Raw genomic sequence first — 22830 nt, 5'->3', positions numbered from 1 at the left:
AAAGATGAAGAGCATGAACTAGGAGTTACTGCATAGTTGAAAGGCCACATTGTAGTCAGCTAAACCAGTATTTTGTATCCTGCTTGTAAATGTAGAGTAAAAATAAATCACAAATGGTTTTTTTGGCTTTTGGTTTTAAATTTTAAGCTTAATTAGAGCTTGAACATCTTTGAGGATTCTCTGTTTTCCTCTTGCTTTATTTCCCCCCTTAAATTTAATTCTCCTTCATGAATTAGAGGTTTATGTATTTTCAGATTTACATGTATCTTTGAAGAACTTATTTTCTATGCTGGTTTTCTCTCTTCTAAAAATAGAGAATAGTTATTTACTTTTCATATGTACAACTTCAAACAATAAATATTTATTGAGTGCACCTTGCTGCTTACTGAACCTTTGCTGCCTCTATTTTTAAAAACAGTTAACTATATATAATACAATGTTATTTTTTAAAGAATATGCCTTTTTTTCTGGTATGATATTTAAGTTGATTTTATTATCTTACTTAATGAATGCTTCTCAAAGTACTTATACTCATTTATATACCTACTGGAAGTGCTCCACATCTGGAATACTCTTATTGTCAAATTTTTAATATATGCCAGTCTGGTGGTGGTAAAATACTATCAAATTGTGGTATTACTTTACATTAAAAAAGAAAAACAGATTGAGCATATTTTCATGTTTGCTAGTCATTCAAATTTCATCATCAGTGAAACTGTCTCAAGTTTTTTCCATTTTTTTTTTCCTAATGGGTTGTTCTTTTAAAAAATTTGAAGACCTTCTTTATATGATTTAGAGACAAAGCATTCATGCAAACATCTCCTAATTTATGGTTTCTCTTTTCACGTTATGATATCTTTTTTGGAGAGAAGTTCTTATTTAAAATTATCAAATTTATTAAAATTTTTTTGCTTATGCTTTTTTTTGGTTTATTTAAAAAGAAATCTTCTTTACTACAAGGCCATAAAGTCATTCTTCTAGACTGTCTTCTGTAAGTTCTGCTTTTAATTATAAGTATTTAACCCATTGGAAATTATTGTATATAGTGTGAGGAAGGGATCTGATTTTATTTTCTTCTACTTCTTGAACACATCCTAATTTTCTCAGTAATTCACAATGCTATATCTTTCATTAATAATATGCTCATATATATTTGAGTTTCTGGTTCTTCCTGATTCCACTGACTTATCTTCATTGTTGTTGTTTTATTATGTCACACCACCTTGATAATTTTCTTCAGGTTTGTCTTTCTTTTTGTTGTCCCTTTATTTATTTACCTTTATGCATATTTTATAATGAGCTTCTTAAGTTTTCAAAAAACCCTATTTAGATATTGGTTTGGGTAAATCAATCACTACATCAAGTTATTGTGAACTGGAATTTTTACATTATTGAGACTATTCCAAAACATAGGCTGTGTGAGGATCATGAAAGTACAATTGTGTCTGCAGAGGTTATAGTTCATTTGTTAGTGGGTCACTAAAAATGGATTATGCAATAGCCATTCTAAAAAACAAGCTAAATATTAAGACATATAGAAAATATTTTCATAAAGCAGCTTAATTCTATATTTTATGAAATAATAATTAAACTCAAAAATTAATAACTCCTTATTTTTAAAATTTCAGATAGAAAATCCTCGGTACCTGAGACAGAAGCCTATCCCAGTTTCTCTGGTAGGTGAGAATTCTATTGGACTTTTCTTACAGGCATATATTTTTAAATAAAATAACCAAGTTATTTACAAAAAATAGTCTATCTCCACATTATAAAGCATAATTGTCTTATGAATCCTATCATTTCAAAGTGGATAAATAATTTTTTTCTCCTCCAGTGTTGACATCATTTTGGCATGAACTTTAGGCAATTTAGAAGTTTACTTGGGGGTTTAGGATAAACCATGCCTGAAAAAGTATTGAATAACTCTCACTCATTCAACAGATGACTCCCAAATTCAGCCTGAGAAAATCCAGCAGTTTCCATGAGGATCATTTACTCTCTCGAATGCATGAGAAAGAGGTAGGACTGAGATATTTTTTATATGCCTAATTATTGACACAATTTTTATATTTTGTATAATACGAGGTTTCAGATTTAGTTAGAATAATGATGCATGGTAGGAAGAGGTTGTCTTTGGTACACATATGAAGTAATGATGTAGGGTAGGCAGGGTTTGTCTTTCTACATTAAAAAAAATTTTTTTTTATTGATTTCAGAGAGGAAGCAAGAGGGCGAGAGAAATAGAAACATCAATGAGAGATAATCCTTGATCAACTGGCTGCTTCCTGCATCCCCCCGACTGGGGACTGAGCTTGCAACCTTGGCATGTGCCATGATTGGGAATCGAACTGTGACGATTCCCAGTCATAGGTTCATAGGTCAACTACTGAGCCACTCCAGCTGGGCATGGATGCTTTTAAGAATTTCTCAGATTTAATTTCAATTTGGTTATTTTCAATATTATAAAGTTTTCTTACCACCCTATTTATAAACTATCACAAAAGGCATTGACTTTTTAATTAGATATTTAAAACAATATCATGGGCATAAAAATTTATTTTTTTGTTGTTGTTGGTGATGGTGGAAGAGGGCTCTTTTAAAAAAAAAGTCCATCTGGTATAATTATTGTTGCTGATCTCAATAATATTCTTTTCTTATTGACTTTATTGGGGTGACATTGGCTAATCAAATTATATAGGTTTGAACTCAGTAATATTCTGTCTGTTGTTTTGTAGCTCCAATTTAAGGCATGCTGGATGTTTTTTCCATAGTGTTTTAAAAAATATGATGAAACAAAAATAAATGTTTAAATAATCTTTTTTGAGAGTAATATTTCTTTTTTCTTTTTTTCTTCTTTTTAATATATTTTATTGATTTTACACAGAAAGGAATTGAGAGGGACAGAGTTAGAAACGTCGATGAGAGAAAAACATCGACCAGCTGCCTCTAGCATACCCCCCACTGGGGATGTGCCCACAACCAAGGTACATGCCCTTGACCGGAATCGAACCCGGGACCTTTCATTCTGCAGGCCGACGCTCTATCCACTGAGCAAAACCAGTCCTGGCAAGAGAGTAATATTTCTTATATTCAGATGCACTTACTTTTGAGCTCTTGATATGAATTTCTTCCTTTTCAATAACTTATCAATTATTTTTTTCAAGTCATTTCCAACCATATTTCCTTTTATTTTGTACTATTTTTTACTGTTCAGGCTGTTTCCCATAGAATAAATAAAATAATTGAAAGGAAGTGGTGGCTTTTTGAAATTTTTTTGGTCTTTCATGAAATAATATCTTTATGATGACATTTTGGGTCAGGGGTAAGCATACCAATGCTACCCACATATGTGTTGAAAGAAAAAATATTTACACTTATCATGTGTTGCATCAGAGATTCTTTTTTAAATGTGTGTGGTTTTATTTTTTCCACACCCTTATGTTTTTGTTTTTCTTTTTGGCATACTATAAAAATATTTTGACATCATTGAGAAGTTTGCATGTAAACATCAACTTACTCCGTATCTTAAAATATAGTCTGTGTACATTTTGGCTAAAATAACCCTTGTGCAATTACATAGTCATTTCTGACTTATTTGAAAAAATGTTTCTTCATCTTAAAATATTTGAAAGTATATGCTGAGTGGCCCCAATGTGGGAACTATCTTAGTTTCTACTTTCTTTTAATGTAGTATTTATAAGTTTAAAAATAGCTTATGTGGATTTCTATTGAAGAAATTTTGGAAATTATAGACATCTGTAAAGAAGGAAATAAAATCACATATAAAGTTAACACCTGGAAATAAAAACAGTGGTAAAATGTCATTGTATTGTCTTTTAGATTTTCATTGTGTCCTTAAAACATATTTTTTTTTTCTTAGAAATTTGAGATCTATACTGGTATATATTGTTTTGTATATTTCAAGTATTTTTCATGCTATTAAATATTGTTCCCAAGCATCTATTTTTAATGTCTGTATTTCATACTAGAGACCCAGTGCATGGATTTTGTGCACTGGTGGGGTCCCTTGATCTGGCCTGCACCCTCTCGCAATCTGGGAGCCCTCAGGGGTTGTTAGATAGCCAGTTTTGGCCCAATCCCCACAGGCCAGATCAAGGAGGGAGCCTGATCCCCTCAGGCCAGTTCAAGGAGGGAGCTTGATCCTGTGTGTTGAGCATCTCCTGGTGGGCAGTGTGCATCATAGTGACTGGTTAACTGGTCAACTGGTTGTTTGGTCGCTTAGGCTTGTACATATATAGATTATGGATAGTATATGCCTACTTAATTGAACTTACTCCTATTGTTAAGTATTGAGGTTGTTTATAATTTTCAATAACATAAATACCTCTGGGAAGAATATCCTTATATTTCTGTCTTTATATGAATTTCCAAATATTTCTTTGGGGTAATTAATAATATCTTACACAGTTTATCTGGGTAATGAAGCAGTTAGTAAAGGATTTAATTCTGTTGAAAATTTAGAGTCCTACAATAGTTAACCGTTAGAAATCAAACTTTATAAAATACAACTTCCACTTAAAATTTATAATTGTGTGGAAAATATATAGATGTTAAATGAGTAATATTTTCAGTATTATTTTATTAGAGTTAAAGAATTATAATCGTTTTATTTTGGTGGCTAAAAATATACCTACAAAATATTTTAAGATTTTTTTATATTTTCAGTTTATTTGGGGCATTGATAGAAAACATGCTCAGTGATAGCCATCCTTTATTTTAACTCTAGTCTTTAATCACAAATATACTTGGACTTGTTTGTCTTTGTAATTGCTGACACATTTCCAGTGATAGCCACATCACAGAATTGTGTGACACTGAGCATCATCAAGCAGTAGGTTCATGTTTTTTTTTTTTTTAGTAACCTTAAAAAAATTTGTGACATAGATTAAGATGTTTGGAAAATTGTTGTCACTGAAAGTGAAAGAAGACACAATACAACAAGGAGAGAAATTTTCAGAGCAATCATCAGTTTTTAGAGAGCAGATGGTAGAAATTGCTCTTCTGTGAAATAAAATAGAACATTTCCTTTGAACCTCCCCTCCACCCATGTTGAATGTTCCCATCTATTGCCTTGGAGGGGATGTTGCTTCTTTCTTGCATGTAATGTCAATTAGGCATTTTTCCCCTTGTGAATCTCTTAGTTAAATGTAGAATTTAAATAAATCCAAGATAATTAAATCCATAGTCATTGACATAATAAATGAAAGAACTGATATTTTAAAACAGTTGTGACTGTCGCATTTAGATATATACAATCTCACAACATATAATAAATGATTATACCAAGGAACACCATTGTAAACAGGCAAGGGTTAGATCATGGCCAATATCCCAAAAGTTTGCTGTCTGGCCCTCCCCATCATAACTCTTTTGAATCTTCCTTAGAAGTGTCTATTATCCTGATTTTTCTGATGATAATTTCCCTCCTTTGTTTTTAAAGTTGATTTTTACCATCAATTCCTACATCCTTAAAAATGAAAATATTTTTACTGTAGGCGATTTTGAACTTCATATAACTAGAACTAAATTTTATATATTCTTTTGTGCCTGCTTTATAAGTGTATATTTATATAAGGGAACATTTAAGGAAGAACTAATTCCAATATTACAAATATTTTTTTGAGATCATAGAGAAGGGAATGTTTCTTGACTCATTTTATTGGAGAGACCCTGACAGTGAAACCAAAAGGACATTACAAGATATAAATCCCAGCCGAAACCGGTTTGGCTCAGTGGATAGAGCGTAGGCCTGCGGACTGAAAGGTCCGGCGTTTGATTCCTGTCAAGGGCATGTACCTTGGTTGCGGGCACATCCCCAATGGGGGGTGTGCAAGAGACAGCTGATTGATGTTTCTCTCTCATCGATGTTTCTGACTTTTTTTTATTTTATTAAATATATTTTATTGATTTTTGTACAGAGAGGAAGGCAGAGAGATAGAGTCAGAAACATCGATGAGAGAAAGTCATCGATCAGCTGCCTCTTGCACACCCCCTACTGGGGATATGCCTGCAACCAAGGTACATGCCCTTTACTGGAATCGAACCCAGGACCATTCAGTCCCCAAGCCGACACTAATCCATTGAGCCAAACCAGTTTCAGTGATGTTTCTTTCTATACCTCTCTCTTCCTCTCTGTAAAAGAACAATTAAAATATTTAAAAAAAGAAATAAATCCCAGTAAAAATAAAAATGTAATAAGTTTATTATCAATACATTGAGAAAAGACATTAATAAATGATGCTGGCATAACTTTTCATTTACCTGGAGAAAATAAAACTGGGTCTTCCTCCTATAAAAACAAAAACAAACATGAATTCTGGATATACTAAAAACTTAACTTACAAATGCCTAATTAAAAAGTTTCAAAACAACACAAAAATCTTGCAAAAAAATTAAATAAATAAAAGTCTAGGAATTGGAAGGACTTTCTAACCCTCAAACCTTTCTAAATCCAGAAACAATAAAGAAAATTACAGAAATATTTAACCAAGTGCAATAACAATTTTTATAGTAAAATATATCATAAACAAAATCAATTAAAAAATCATAGATTTGGGGGGAATATTTAGGACAGATTCAATGAATGTGTACAGCCTACCAGGAAGTTTTACTGATTGACTGACAAAACATGGATCAAATTGTGAAAAGCCATTTTACAGAAAAACATATTCATATGGCTCCAAAACATCTGAAAGGAGCTAAGACAGGGTAGTGTTCAGGGAAATGCAAATTAGAGTAGTAATGGATATCTACTCTTCTGGTAGAAATGTGAATCTATCTTTAATAGAGGGCAAAATCTATGAAGGTATATCCACCATTGACTCATCTGTATGTCTTCTGAGAATCCATCCAGTAGACATCAAAGCCTAGTTGTAGGATGCATGTAGACAATATTTTTGTGTGGCTTATTTGTAGTGGAAAAGCACTGAAAATAAAGTGAATATTCATTAAAGGGAATGGTTGAATAAATTTTGTTTTCTCCTCATTAAGAAATAATTGACAACAACGAAAAAGAATGAATAAAAATATAGCAGGTATTTTTTGAGAGAGTTCCATGTGGTAGTACATGTTCAGAGAGAGAGCAAAATGCAGAAAATATTTTGCATACAAAACATTCATAATATAAAAACTATGTATTGCTAAGGGTGTAGTGATTTGAAGAAGAGAATTTATTTACCTCTCATAACAATCAGAGTGTGTAGGGAGTACTGTGCTCAGTGATGCCACTGGGGACCCGGACTAGTGGGAAGTTCAACTGTTCTCAGCATACATTAGTCTCTGCTCGGAGGTGTAGGTTGCTCTCCAATACCTTGTCTTTAAATGCCACCCTTCAGGAAGGAAGAGCACAAGGAGAAAGCCACTTTGTTTTTTAAAATGTCCAGAATCGTTTCTACCCTATCATTCCCCTTGACCACACCTAGTCTCATAGTCATGATACAGCCATGTGCCCTGCTCTTATTTGGTGGTGGCCATTGGGTCCCAAAGAAAGAAGAGGGAAGAAGACATCTGGGGACACTAGCAGCATGCTGCAAAACCCCTACTGGTGTATGCATCCCTATTCACATTTGTGTATGATTCTGGGAGCATGGCAGAAGACATGGCTAAGTAGATAAAGCATCAGCTTGCGAACTGAAGGATCTTGGGTTTGATACCAGTCAAGGGCACATATCTTAGTTGCAGGCTGGATTCCTGGCCATGATCAGGGCACATGTACAAGGCAGCCAATTGATGTGTCTCATATCAATTCATTCTCTCCCTCCCTCTCTCTCTCTCTCTCTCTCTCTCTCTCTCTCTCTCTCTCTCTCTCTCTCTCTCTCTCCCTTCCAACCACTCTATCTAAAAATAAATGGGGGAAACTAGCCTTGGGTGAGGATTAACAACAATAAAAAACCACCACACATGCACACGCACACAAAGAAAATATGCTAGGTTGTTGTTATGAAATACACCATGCAGGTGTTGATGGGAGAAGTGAGAAAAGGGGAGAGATTTAAATAAAAAAGGGAATGAACACTGCCAAGTGCAGAGAATTTAACAAAATAACTCTCCATCTAATTATGTTTGTTTCATGTAAATTATGTTTGTATATGATATTTGACAAAATTTAAAAATAACAAACCAGCATGCACTATGTATATTAACTATCACTTCTACCCTTAATGTGTCGAGTTCTAGGAGAGTAGCAAATACTGCTTATAACCCCAGGGATAAGATAACAAGAGAGATAGATGCCTTTTTTGTGTGCTGTGTTTATAAATCAGCAAGGTGAATAACAATCGGCAGTATGAAATACTACAGATGAACATTTTGAGAATAGGATATTCTGAAGATATTAGTCAGGAAGAATCTTAATTACTAACATACAATAATTTCCTCTGACTAGCAACTAACAGAATTCTCCAGAAAGATGATTGTAACACTTAGGTATCCAAGAGAGTAAAGTGAGGATGATTTTACGAAGCGTTTCTTCGGCAGTTGGCTGGGGTGATTGCTGGGCTATAGGAAGAAAGTATGACTAAGTGAAGACATCATTCGCTTGTGTTGCTGATAATGCTTTGGGAACTGCTGGGCAGTACAGATGGCTGACATCAGTAATGTTTTCAACCTTTCTATTGCTACGTGGTTACAGTAAATAAAGGAAAACAAAAAAAATTTTCCTTAAAATTACAATGGCTACAGTTTATATCTTATCAGAAAACTTACCAGTTTGTAGTTATTCTCTAATCCTGCTTTTTTTTTTGTTACATTTTGTCCCTTTTGACAAGATTGAGGTAGATAGTCAATATTCACTCTTTGTAATAACATGAAAGGAAGTTCCTTGGTACTTAAAATGTGCAGATGATGTCCATCTAAATAACTTTAGTACATTTTCCCTTAAAAACTCATCAATGGTTATTACGCCATTATATTTTGTTTTCTGCTAAATTCAGCATCAAATGTTAAATACAATTTACACATGCAAAACTGTTAATAGTAAAAAGTAGCATTTTGAATACGGGTATCCATTTTTCTGTACAAGTGAATGTCAAATCCCCAGTGAATAAATTGTTGTGTTCCTTCAAAACCCCAAAACCCTTTATTTAAAGTTTGTGAATATTCAGTTGAGTCAGTGACATTGGTCATTGTCCTAAAATTTAACTAGTTATCCTGTTAGTTGGATATTTTTAAACCCAAGGAAATGCTTTTATAATAAGTAAGTGAGCACATTCACCAGCTTGATTCATTCGGTAGGAATGTCCATCCTCAGAGCTTCTCTTTGAAGTGCAAACTTCAGAGAAGATGAGGCCCAGGGGACTTTGGTAAATAACATTTCTGAAAGTCTTTCTAAGCAGAAATTTCAGAAATTCTAATTCCCTCAGAAATAGCTTGTGGGAATGCCCTCTGGATAGTTTCAGTCCTTTGCTTTAGCAGTAGGCTACCAATCGCATGGCTTGTCATACACTCCTTTTACTCCTGTGGCACTGTCTCAGTTCTAGGAAGGAAAGAAAGAAAGTACAGTGCAAGTCTACTGTAGGACAATATTTAAAATATATTTTTATTGATTTTAGAGAGAAAGGGAGAGGGAGAGAGATAGAAACATCAATGATGAGAATCATTTATCAGTTGCACCCCCCACACTGGTGATTGAGCCCACAACCCAGGCATGTACAAGGCAGCCAATTGATGTTAGACTTCAATGTACATTATTCTTTTAAATTAGGGGTGTCGAACTCAGTCAGAGAAGGGGCCAAAATCTAAAATCCAGCCTAAATCGCGGGCCGAATGGTTTACTGAACAGTCATAAACTGTCCTTGTGATGGAAACGCAGCAGAGTGCAGTGATGACAGCGCGGTGCGGGCCACATTGCAAGGCCTGGCGGGACGGATTTGGCCCGCGGGCCTTGTGTTTGACACATGTGTTTTAAATAGTAAGGAATCAGGTGTTCCAATATTTTTATAATTGAGAAAACCAATTTTATGTTGTTCTTAAAACCAGTTGCTACTATTCTTTCAATTAAAAAATACACATATTAGTATCAACAAGTATTGGTTACAGTTTCGTTGGTTTTGCTCCAAACATTGTGCATTAGGTATTGGTTTGAGCAGGATGGGAGTTAATGAGTACTTGAAAGGAGATGCAGTCACTATCTGGAGGGCATCGGGGTCTAAGACTTCAGGAGAGAGAAGTGCATCCACACTAGTAAAAGAGAAAGATGAAAATGGACCATATCTTTGTGATGCCCACCAGCCAATCAGGTGTGAGTATGCAAATTAACCCAACAAAGATGTGGGCTAATTTGCATACACAGGTGCAGAGTGGCCAGGGTTGGGATGCTTGTGTTATCACCACGGTGACGACGCAGGTGTTCCTCACTGCCCCAGCCGCTCCGGGCCTCTGGGTAGTGTGGAAAGGTGGAAAGGCAGCTCTGGGCCAGAGCAAAGGTGGTGCCCACAGTCAGGGGAAGGGAGGCTCATTCTTGCATGAATCTTTGTGCATCGGACCTCTAGTTTATCCATATTTATGGAATTCAGTCTCAAACTATCACATTAGTAAAAAGTATTTTTAAAGGAGCATATAGATATAAGAAAAGCAAAAACTAAAATGGTAAAATAGAGTCTTCCTCAGATAGGAAATAATAAACATCAAAATACTAGCAAAATAACACTTTAAAATGACTTTTTTGGGGGGCGGGATAATTGATAAATCCATATTTAGTAGTGTCAGCTTACCAATCAGGTACAACTTATTTGAAAGATTTTTAATTAGCTTGGAAGTAATACCAACATATTGAGATATATATATCTCTATATATATGATTTCTAGACCTTTAGCTATAGGGTAAAAATGGAAAAATACTATTCTCTTTTATATTGAGAGTTATTTTAATTTAATTGTGTATTTTTGCCAAAGGGAAAAGCAAATTATTAACACCTTTAAAATATTTTCCTTGAAGTTGGACATGAAAACCAAAATGATAGAAGCTAAATGTCATGAAGAGAAACTTAAACTTCAACAGAAACATGATGCTGATGTTCAGAAGGTAGGGTATATACCATTTATTCTTTTATTAATATTGAATATTTGAAATAGTCTAGGTCTTGTGATCCTTATCTCTCCACCCATCCACCTACCCATCCGTCTATCAACCTGTCATCCATCCATCCACTGACATACATACTTATGACAGTCTGTTATAAATGTAATTTGATAAATTACCTAACATTCTTTAAACTTTACGTATATTCTTATAGGTTACATTACTTAGTGCAACTGTAAATACTAGAGATTGTTTTGGTGTAATATTTTTTCCACTTTTTGGCAATTAAAATTTCCCTTTTAATTTGAAAAGGAACTCTTGGATTTAGCTCTGTTTGGTATCGACTGCATGTGAACACTGACAATGTAGGCTTCTTCATGGTCGCATCGATATGTATGCCTTCCCATGTTTCAGTATGCATTTTTAAATAAAATTAATTTTTCTTCTTATTGGGCACATCAAAAATAATCAATTGATGGTTATCCTCTATGAAATTTGAATCAAAACTATATTTTAGTAATGATTCTTAAAAAATTAGTGATATATATATAGGGTGTCCCCTCAAAAATGTGTACACATACATTTTTTTGATAGCTCAATTGATGTTTCTTTCCTTTCAGGTTTAACCAATTTGAATTAATAATTATTCAAAATGTGAATACATTTTTTGAGACACCCTGTATATCTATATATAGATCTATCTATCTATCTAGATCAGTGGTTCTCAACCTTTCTAATACTGCGACCCTTTTATACAGTTCCTCATGTTGTGGTGACCTCCAACCATAAAATTATTTTCGTTGCTACTTCATAACTGTAATTTTGCTATTGTTATGAATTGTAATGTAAATATCTATGTTTTTCGATGATCTTAGGTGACCCACAGGTTGAGAACCACTGCTGTAAAGCCTAAGACCATCGGAAAACATAGATATTTACATTACAATTCATAACAGTAGCAAAATTACAGTTATGAAGTAGCAACGAAAATAATTTTGGGGTCACCACAACATGAGGAACTGTATTAAAGGGTCGTGGCATTAGGAAGGTTGAGAACCATTGGTCTATGGATAGATAGCTTCAAATAGAAAGTTGGCATTTGCAGTTTCAAAAAAGTAAGCTTATGATTCTCCTTAACAAAACAACATGAAAGAAATGGAGGCCGGGAGTTGAAGCCATAGCATCACATAGCTAAGCTTTCTTAAAAGCTAAAATATGTTAGTATTTAGTCAGGTGCATATTTGGTTCATTTTTTCAAAGCAACAAGAAGGAAACTACTGATTGAAAATTAGAATGAGAAAAATATTTAACCCTTTTCCTCTCCTTTTTTCTTTACCATTCATTTTAAAGGCAAATAGTACTTTCTGTTCTTATTATAATTTTGCCGTAGTTTAAATTGGTTAGATAAAAACAGCTCTTTATCATAAATATATTAGAGATTCAGTAATATAATCTCAGCACAACATATGCTAAGTAAAATAGAAGCTATTGCTGTATAAGGATTATAAAAATGTATTTGGAAACATCATGGTGATAGAGTCTGAAATAGGCTTTTTGGTGTGTCTGTTACACAGATCTATTCTAAGAAAAACTTTTAATAACAAAGTTTTTTACAAGAATTTCTCTTTTTAAATAAATTCTGTGTAAAAAAGGAAAGCAATGCAACTAGTTTTAAATGCCAGGTAAAATATACAGTCCTTGACCTATAAGCTATTTGGAAAGTATATTCATCAGTTTTTGCTTGAATGGCATTTCCTAAGTGTCAGGAATTGGGGCGGAACAAAATTCAGAGTGTTTTATCTATTTGCCTCCATTCTTTTCTTTTTTGCTTCTTTACGGATGTTAGGACCAAACTAGCTCTTTTTCTTGTTTACCAACCATTCTTAGCGCTGGGACTAAAACAATGAAAGGTAAAGTGAAAAGCTGGTGATAAAAGCACTAAGAAAAAATGGATTAGATGTTCATGAATACACTTTCTGTGTGTGTGTTTGTGTGTGTGTGTTTCTGATTATACACCTGCCTCATTTTTTCCACCATTTGGTTAGCACACATTTTTTTTTTAAATCCCAGCTTGCTAATTTTCCTACATTTTTATTATTTCTCTTTCTCTGTGCGTGTTTAGTGTAGATATATTTAGAAGTATATAACAATCATGATTAAATTTTGTTAAATTTTAAAACTTCGGACACAATATCAATTCATGATGTAAAATATTCATGCAATTTTGACATATTTTGGGATGATTTTTCTGATTCACAATAGCAGAGCTAGATATAAAGGAAACTTATTACTTCTCATCTTCCCACGCATCTGGGGGCTCTTGTGCATGGAGATGCTGGGACACCAGTGAGTCGATTCCGAGCTGTGAGGTGCCCTTTTCCAGTGCGGGGGCAGGGGAATTGTACTGTCCCCATGTGTCATGCTGTGATGGCTTCTCCCTGCTACTTTATGACAGTTTAATCTCTGAGCTATATTTTAGAGAATCACCTAATTTATTATTTATAGTCTCCTTAAAGATTGATACATGAAATTTCAAAGCAGATAGCACATCTCTTTCAGTAATCATTAATTCTAGCATATTTACTATTTTCTCAATGCACTGAAATATAATTTTTACATCTTTTGTGGGATTAGCTGAGATAGACTTGCAAAAATATCGTGCTCATTTAAAAAATTATGTGTTCTGTATGTCAAACAACATAGCATACTAAAACATTTAAAATTCATTTGCAGATTTTAGAAAGAAAAAACAGTGAAATAGAAGAATTGAAAACTTTATACAAAACGAAACAAAATGAAACCGAGGAGACTGTTAGAAAACTTGAAAAGAAAGGTGACGTAGTATTCTTACATAAATCTTAATATTTCTGTTTTATCTTAATGGTTATATAAAGTAAAATTTTACTTCTGACCTGTAGTGTGAGATGGCAATGCTTGTGTGGACTTCCATCAGGGGATGTGTTTATGAGAGCTTTCATATGAATGGGGAAATCTCTCTCTCCTCTCCCTCTCCCTCTCTCTCTCTCTCTCTCTCTCTCTCTCTCTCTCTCTCTCTGTGTGTGTGTGTGTGTGTGTGTGTGTGTGTGTGTTAGTAGTTTGGTTAAGAAATTGGAAGAGTCTGTCACTGCTACTTCCCTTAACTCTGCCTCCTTATTGGGCTGCCATAAGTGAGTCATAGAATTAGAATTTACTGGCTTTCACAAAGCAGTCTAGGGAAATCATTCCTTTTGGTCTAATTACATTCATTACATTAAGTATCTATTGATACCGGGTAGTATGTGCTAGTATTGTGATTGACAGAACAAGCATTTAAAAAGTATTCCCCTTTCACACTTTCATTAAGAAGAAAAAGAAAGCATGTGATCAAGTGTTAAATTGATTGTGATTATAGGTCAAAACGTCGTAAGTGCAAGAGGCAGCCCTTAGAGACCATGTTGAAAACATTTTTGTGGAAAAGAACTTTAAAATTTTCCACGTACTGCAGTAGGAATGCTGATATTGCTAAGGTTTGGAAAGAGGCTGCAAAACCACTTAGCAAGAGTGGGTATCCTGTACTTTGAGAGATAGATTGAAAAATATAAAGTAGGTGACTTGGCATGACTTAGGCATGACCATGAATTTTAGATTTATAAGTTTCAAGTTTATCTTGTAGATACTGTGGAGGCAGAGAAAATTTTTGAGAGGGGGGTTTTAGATCCTTGAGTTTCAATAGCAGCAGCCTTGTGATGGTGGGCATGCCACCCTGGTGAGTCTAATTCCCAGTCTATTATAGTAGTCAGAAGTAGAATGGAGAGAGAAGGAGGGAAGAAGGGAGGGAGAGAGGGAGGGAGGGAGGGGAGAGAGAAAGAGAGAATATCTCATTTTACTAGAAACCATAGTATTGGGAAGCCTTTGGCCTTGGCTTACACATTATAAATGGTGAGGTTGGAATAAATAATGCATGAAGTTCCTTCCAACTCCGAGAGTTTATACTTCCATGCTTCTATAATTTTGTGTATAAGGTGATGAGGACTCAGAATATCTGAATGATGGAAGTGGAAATACTGAGAAAGGGATTGAAGAAGAAACTTTGAAGAATTTGGTGAATGATAAGATACAGGTGATGAATAAGAGGAAAGAGAAGGTTTACATTTATGGGTTTCCATATGGAACTTACTCGCTTTGTAACCATCACCAGACTTGAATATATCTGAGAGACTGATGCTGCCCTTAGAATCTAGGATGGTACTTACACATATAAATTACCTAATGAAATAGGTTATTTTGAGTTTTTTTCCCAGCCTTAAATTTTATTTAGAAATTAGTTCAGGTTCTTTCTCCAAATATCAGTGACTATAAAAATATTTTAAATTTATTTATAGGTTTTTTTTTTTGTTTCTTACCCTGATTTAAACCAGGCAATTTAAATATGCCAAATGTTTAAAAATAATATTTTAAGGCTTTTGAATTGCAAATAGATCTTAGTTTAATTTTGGAATTGTGAAGTAATATGTTATAGGTGCTAAGGACTAATATTAGGTTAATTTGAATTCTTCTCTTTCTTCCCTCATTTGTTACATAATTGAGATATAAGAGTGAAAGAAATTTCTACATAAATGTTTTTGAAAATGTTTCTCTTTTTTTGAGGAATAACTGACATGCATATTAGCTTCAGCTGTACAACACAGTGATTTGATATCTACATATATTGTGAAATGACCATTACAATAAGTCAAATTAACATCTGTCACCACACATAGTTACAGAATTAAATTTTGTTATCTTAAAGTAAATACGAACATATTCAGCAAGCTAAGAAAATGCCACATTTAAGCAAACATACCACTGAATTTATTTTACCATCCAGATGATATAACATATTAAGTAAAGTTTTGCTTAAATCAGTGACAGTTTAAATCATTTTTAAAAGATTTTAAAAATAAAGTTGTAAAAAGTGATTTATAAGGGGAATATTTTATGTAATTAAAGCATATTTTATTTTAGTAATGTAAGCCTTGGCAATGATTTTAAAGCACCTAGCAGCAGGAGTGGAGTGAGACAATGGGTTCCTTTACTTAGTCAGGACACATGTTTTTGAGCACTTGCCTGTAGCACTGTTATGCTCTGTAGATAAAAGGTTGAAAGCCTTTCTCCTCAGGACGTAGGCAAGGAAACCTTTATAACATATAATGTAATAGGTGACTTAATGGAGAAATAGATGTGGTTCCTTGGGCACTCAGAGGAGTTTCCTTCTGTCCTGCAAGATGAGGAGCGTTGGTGGGGAAGGTTCACAAAGAAGGCGGTGCTGGAACTGAGACTAGGGGAGAGTAGGGCCCAGGGGAGGGAGTGAACCTGAGGCCAGCACACTGTCAAAGCCGTCTAGGAGTTGAGTAATGATGGGTTCAACCAAGCCTGGTGGCACAGATTGAGAAAAAGAGAGGAAAGAATAAGATACTTTACAAGACAGAATGGAGAAGATTGGTGTAAAAAAAACAACAACACACCGGAATTATCTAACTGGTGCACTATATATATATATATATATATATATATATATATATATATATATATATATATTATCATTAAGCTCTTATGAGGAACATAGAATTGGTTTAACTGTGTTTTATCATTTTTGACAGTTCAGACCCTTATACGTGACTGTCAGGTTATCAGAGAGACTAAAGAAAACCAGATTTCAGAGCTGAAAAAGATATGTGAGCAAAGTACAGAATTTCTGAATAATGACTGGGAAAAAAAGGTAAGCTACATAAAGTAAAATAGTAATAGAAAATTCAAAGTAACATTTAATTATAAAAATAATGGTTATTCACAAAATATACAGAAAGTCAGTCTTAGACCAGATATACCTGTTTGATCCTTAAGTGAATCAGCTAAGTTATAGCATACTTATATTTGCCAGTGTCATTTTTACCCTTGCAGACTCAATTGTAAATTCTCTGGGCTTGTTTTGAAGACTTAGAGACACCCTGTCAACTTCAATAGGCATATATGCATTATTAAGCATTGTGGGGTACACCTAAAAAAATCACTCTGCATTAATGGGCTACTAAATACAGTGGATTTTTGATAGTCAGAAGGCATATATCCTAGGACCTTTGAGAGACCATAACCATGAAGAAACCACTGCAACATAACTATAACCACCAAGTTCTAAGTGACTTCTTCAGAGCCCTTTATCAGAATGACCGTACCTATCAGTTTACAGCTGCAAAGCAGCACTGAAAATTAGGTGCCGTGGGTGTGTCCATTCATGGACCAGCTAAGTGACACCAGTTTAAAATGTAGACTTGGGCTGAGACCGGTTTGGCTCAATGGATAGAGTGTCAGCTTGGGGACTGAATGGTCCCAGGTTCGATTCTGGTCAAGGGCATGTATGTTGGTTGCGGGCATATCCCCAGTAGGGGGTGTGCAAGAGGCAGCTGATCGATGACTCTCTCTCATCGATGTTTCTAACTCTCTATCTTTCTCCCTTCCTCTCTGTACAAAATCAATAAAGTATATTTAAAAAAAAAAATGTAGACTTGGGCAAAGATACAAATACAACAAAGCAGGGATTTGGGGGATCTCTTATAGTCAAAATGGCATGTGTTAAATTTGTGAAACCTAAGGGTCTTCTGTGTGGCCATTACTAAGCCATCCTCTTCTTGTTCAGCTAAAGGAAACTAAAGGAAATGTTCTTGAGACTTACCAATAGTTAGCATAATTATTGCCTGCCTGCTGCCTCTTTTTCCATCATCTCTCAGGGTTCTCTGTTCATTCAACATCTTCCTAGTCAAACAGGAACTTGCATGCATCTGTCATATCCTTGTTCTTCTCTTGTTCATAAATGGGAAATCAAATGGATCTTTCAAACTTTACAAGTGAGCCTGGGAATGGATGCAGGAGACAGGAGCTTCACTATGAATTCCATTTCCGTTCAGATATGGGAAGGATTGCCCACAGGCCATGAGCACAGACTTTCAATTCCCTTTGGAAGCTGTTCATTAGTTCCTAGATATTTAGAGTATAATCTTTGTAAAGAAAGACCTGCATACATAAGGACATAGGGTGTACAGTTCTTAAAGATTCTTTCTCTATTTGATTTATAATGTCATCTTTGTTCCCACTTTTGTGTAGATTATGGAATGGATAAAAAGTGTCCTGTTGGGGGTAGGGTGAAGTATAAAGACTTTAACATTATCCTTGTGCAAAATTTCATGCAGATAATATAAAACTACAGACAGTGACATAATATTCCTAATCAATAATAATATTATAAAGATTTCTGTGTGATTCAGGCTAATCCTAGTGTTGTTTAGCTGAGATAGTGTATTATTTATTTATTTACTGTTGCTACCAGAAGTAGATAAGTCCTTTAATATTTGTTGATTCATTAAAATCTCCAATTTAGGAAAGTAAAGAAAAAAGCAATTTCTTAATCATGCTCTTTATAGGTTACCTTAACTTGAACATTTATGACTTTCATACCTTTTGTTGTTTGGGACACCATGTAAGTAGAGACATATAGGAAAACATGTTTTCTGAATTGCAAACCAGTCTGCTCTGTAGCAGTGAGGAGAGCCCGGTTTTGTCTCCTGTGCAGCTGCACAGCGCGGTGGCAGAGATGGAGAGGGAGAAGTTTGACCTTCAGAAGCGGCACACGGAGAGCATCCAGGAGCTGCTGGAGGACACCAACGCCCGGCTGCGCAGGATGGAGGGCGAGTACACGGCGCAGACGCAGGCCACGGCAAGTCCTTTTTCTCTGCCTGCCATTGTTAGACACTCCTCTCTTTCCTCCATGGCCCCTGCTTCCCTGTGTGTGCTGTGAGTAAGGGAGATACAGAATCAGGAGAAATCTCTTCACTTTCCATAGACACCGGCTGACGTGTGACAGTGGACAGGCTCTTGAAGTGGCTGGCTGTGGGTTTCACTCTGGATCCTTTGAGGCCCCTCTTTGCTTAACCCCCCAAAATATTTACAAATTTTTCTTCTTGGTTTTTGCTGACTTTCCGCCTAGAGATAATTGTTTTTCTTCATCCTATTTGTTTGTTTTATTCTTTTTAAACTGAAAACTTGTTTTTCTGGAAATATTTAATACTAGTACGAAGGAAAGAAGATGGGGAGATAGGAGTAGAGTGACCACTTTAAGACTGATCTCAAGAGCTTCATCTTGACTAAAAGACTAGACACAGTTATCACATGGGTAAACCCCCAAGTTGCCTTCCTGTAATGACACAGAAGGTCACACACATAGCAGAGACATCACGGAGGGTGCAGCGTCCCTGAAGAGCCTCCTCACAGAGCACCTAGTGGTAGAGGAGCGGTCTGAGGGAAGAAGGGAGTCTCACCAGCCTTTTAGAAGCCCAGCTGACTTCCTGAGGCACACAAGCCTGGAACAGGTGGTCTCATGGCACACAGACAAGCATGCCTCACATCCAAGGCAAGTGTGCCTCATCAACCTTGTTCCTAACACATGACATTACCTGTGGGATGGCAGAGCCTGTGTCCTCGGCATGAACTCAGTCCTTCAGAACCACAGCTAGGCTGGTCCAAGTGTGTCCTTGAACTGAAAGCTGTGGAATCTAATCAAGAGTTAGTCTCCCAGGCATCTCTCAGAGACCCTGAGATCAGCTCTGGGCTCTGTATCACAGAGTTAAAAAGTGGAAAGTAGGGTCCACACTGCTTAGTGGTTCAGGGGGATCACTTAGGAGGCTGCCATAGTCGTCCAGGCAAGGGAGGTGGTGGCTTGGACCTGGGTGCCCATCTGGAGTTGAGGAATGGCAAATGGTGATGCAGGTCGATGAGATGGACAAGGTTGAAGGTAGAGCAGGTCTGTTGAGGGAAAATATAAAGAATTTATTTTCTGAATAATCAGCATAATGATATTCAAAGTCATGAACAAAAACCAAATTTATATCTGATGTATGTATTTGTCATCTTAACACCCTGAATTTTTAACAAATGTGAATTAAATATATGAAGTAATATTACCAGTAGAGTTGTAATTTGTGGAACATGTGATTGCCTAAAATGCTTATTGCATTGTTAAATATTATTTATTAAACAATAGGAAGAGAGTGATGCCTTTCACAGTGGCATTTTTAATTTTTATGAAGTTGGGATGTAAAGAAAAGTGACACTTTGGAGCCAAGAGGTCACTGTCAGAAAAACTTCACTATTTTTAATGAAAGTTGAATTTCAAAATGAGCATTCAGACCTTGTCATTAGATAATAATAAATATAGAGGAAAATGGACAGAGTCTGTCAGCAGGATCGCATTTAGAAATCATCAAGACTAGACAGCCCTTGCTGAGCAGCTCCTGGTTAATAATTAAACAAGGTGGAGTTCAAGGCCAGGCTTCAGATGAAAGAAGAGATTGTCACTGAGAATTATGTTCTGGGTTTTGTGTTTCGTCCAGGCTTTTTTCTTCTTTTGTTGTGTTTTGTTTGTTGTAAGCAGACACTATATAGGTTATTAGATTTATGACTTTGGGTATTGGCAGGGATTCTCTTGTGCAAAACTCGTAGTTAAATATGCAAACAATGGATTTTAAAAACAGTATTAGAAATATAAATATGAAAATTGTAGCCAAGTTATTAGATGTGAAGGTGAAGGCTGGAAAAAATTATAGCCAAGTTATTAGATGGGAGGTGAAGGCTGGAAAAAATCAGGCTTTACCTCTCTCATGAAAGGCTCGGACTCCTGAAAGTCTATGGTGGTGCTTCATTGAGACTTACTTTGGCTTGCTTAGCAGAGTTCTCTATCTTTTTCTGTTTCATGGGTCTCGCTGGCAATTTTGTGAAATCTATTCAGCCCTTCCCAGAATAATATTTTTCAATTTAATAAAATAGATAATATTACAAAGAAAAGAAGTTATATTGAATTATAGTTGTCAAAATGTTAATAAAAGTTCTGATAGAGCACTAGAGGTGCTTCTAAATGAATGCAGTATATACATTAAGATTTAGTAGTGGCCTGTTAATTCTTGGAATCTGTGAATAGTGCTGAGAATAAACAATATTTAATAATTACCTGACACTGGAATGGACTATACAAATATCTGTGATTATTGGTCATAGATATTGCTAATGATACCTTGGTTTGTTGATTAGATATACTGAAGGGAGGTGCTGAAGGCCAGGTAAGGCTGTGAAAATAAAGATGAGCTTTCTTTTCCCATTCAAATTTCCACCCGAGAAAGTGTCAAAGGCCTTTGGCATCTGAAATATTTTGTTAACCATTCTTAACTATTATTGTTAGTAGTGACATCAGTAATCTATAGAGTAACTAATCTATTGTCTGATGTAGCTAGACTTTGTCGTTTTATAGTCATCACCACATTTTTCTCTCACCCACATATTTAGAAAGAAATAGCGGCAGTTCATCATTTTGAATAAGGTGACCATTTTAAAGATAGACTTTGTTTTGTAGAACAGTTTTTCTTTTCTTTTCTTTTTTTCTATGTGCCTCAGGCATGAAATATTGTAGCTCTGGCCACTGACACAGGTATCAAGCTAGGATGAACTAAGGACTGTACTTCTGCTTTGCCCCTGATTGATATAAGAGCAACACTACTAATCAGGTGTCTCCTTGCCCATTTTAAGGTGACCAGACATTCTGCTTTTGGCGGGACAGTCCCGATTTTAACAATTTGTCCTGATTTTTGTTGTTAAAAATCGGTACTGTCCCACCAAAAGCAGGATGTCTGGTCACCTTAATTCTTGTAGTGACTCATGGCTGTTTTCAATTTATAATAAATTATAAAAATACATAGTAAAGATTTGTGCATCTTTTTGTATATATGTCATATTTCAAGAAGAAGTTTATGAAATAAGATAAAATGTATTGGTAATTTTGCCATAGAAGTTGAATTTTGGATTCTCAGTAGTTCCCAAATACTAACCCTTTCTAATTTTTGACTCTTACATGATTTCAAACTAAGTTTGTATGTGTAACACCTACATTTCTTAATTTTTCTATTGGTTGTATAACTGAAGTCCTATCAGGTATTTTACAATTACTATTACTTCTTGAAAATCATGTCTGTATATCCTACAAAAATAATACCCTTTTCTAAACTTTCTCCTAATTCTTAATGTGCCAATTCTCTTGGCATATTAGGTTTTGAACCTGGAAAAATCTATTATTTTTGCCACTTCTCATTTCCTTCACTTAGTATTTTACTTAATCACGTTGTTTGTTTCTCTGAACATTTTCTTGGATCTGCTCTCTTTCCCTTCTGTTTCCACAGTTACCACTTGCATCCAGGCCATTGTTGCCGCATTCCGGGGCTCTTCCCGGTAACCATCCAGGCGTTCTCCCTTCTCTTCTAGTTTCAGATCTCACAAATGATATTTGTCCCATTTTCCCATAACCAAGAACTTGAATTATTAATCTAATGCCAATTTTAACTAATGCTTACAAGCCATGTCCGCTCAAGAACTCCAACCTAGTCTACCGAGTGCTGCCCGTGAGTTCACAATGTGGGAACACAGCCCCTGTGCCCACGGTAATGTTCGTCAGCGGCTGGACAGCTGCTGCTCCTTCTCCAATTCTGTTATTACTTTCCCTGAACTCCCCTTCTACACTGTCTGTCACAGCCTGAAATATGTTTCTATGTCAGCGTCTTATTTTCTGAATAATTTTTACCCCATTTTGAGGTCTCCACTATTTTTATATCTCTTTGTTCTTTGTATTCAATTTTAAAAAGGTTATTTTGACCAAATGTTGTTGTCCTTAAAGGTATTTCATATATGTCTGTAGGGCTTTCCCTTGACAGTATGTTTTAATTTTTAAAAATTTCCTCTGTGTC

At 35.3% G+C, this 22830-nt stretch overlaps 1 protein-coding gene and 1 pseudogene across 4 annotated transcripts in view; one reads left to right on the top strand and one right to left on the bottom strand.

Annotated features, from left to right (window-relative positions):
* CEP112 (centrosomal protein 112) overlaps window positions 1-22830 on the top strand; it is a 267970-nt gene that overhangs the window by 35247 nt on the left and 209893 nt on the right. For all 4 annotated transcript variants that reach the window (XM_036451304.2, XM_045586287.1, XM_045586288.1 and 1 more), the window contains 6 exons: window positions 1629-1676; window positions 1942-2019; window positions 10955-11041; window positions 13772-13871; window positions 16657-16775; window positions 18621-18764. In XM_036451304.2, coding sequence (XP_036307197.1) covers window positions 1629-1676; window positions 1942-2019; window positions 10955-11041; window positions 13772-13871; window positions 16657-16775; window positions 18621-18764 — 576 coding nt within the window. The remainder of the gene's footprint in view (window positions 1-1628; window positions 1677-1941; window positions 2020-10954; window positions 11042-13771; window positions 13872-16656; window positions 16776-18620; window positions 18765-22830) is intronic.
* LOC118726700 lies at window positions 21478-21626 on the bottom strand (annotated as a pseudogene).

The sequence above is a fragment of the Pipistrellus kuhlii genome, unplaced genomic scaffold (assembly GCF_014108245.1).
Source record: "Pipistrellus kuhlii isolate mPipKuh1 unplaced genomic scaffold, mPipKuh1.p scaffold_m20_p_22, whole genome shotgun sequence".
NCBI classification, from domain to species: Eukaryota; Metazoa; Chordata; class Mammalia; order Chiroptera; family Vespertilionidae; genus Pipistrellus; species Pipistrellus kuhlii.
This window is presented reverse-complemented; position numbering and strand designations above follow the sequence as displayed.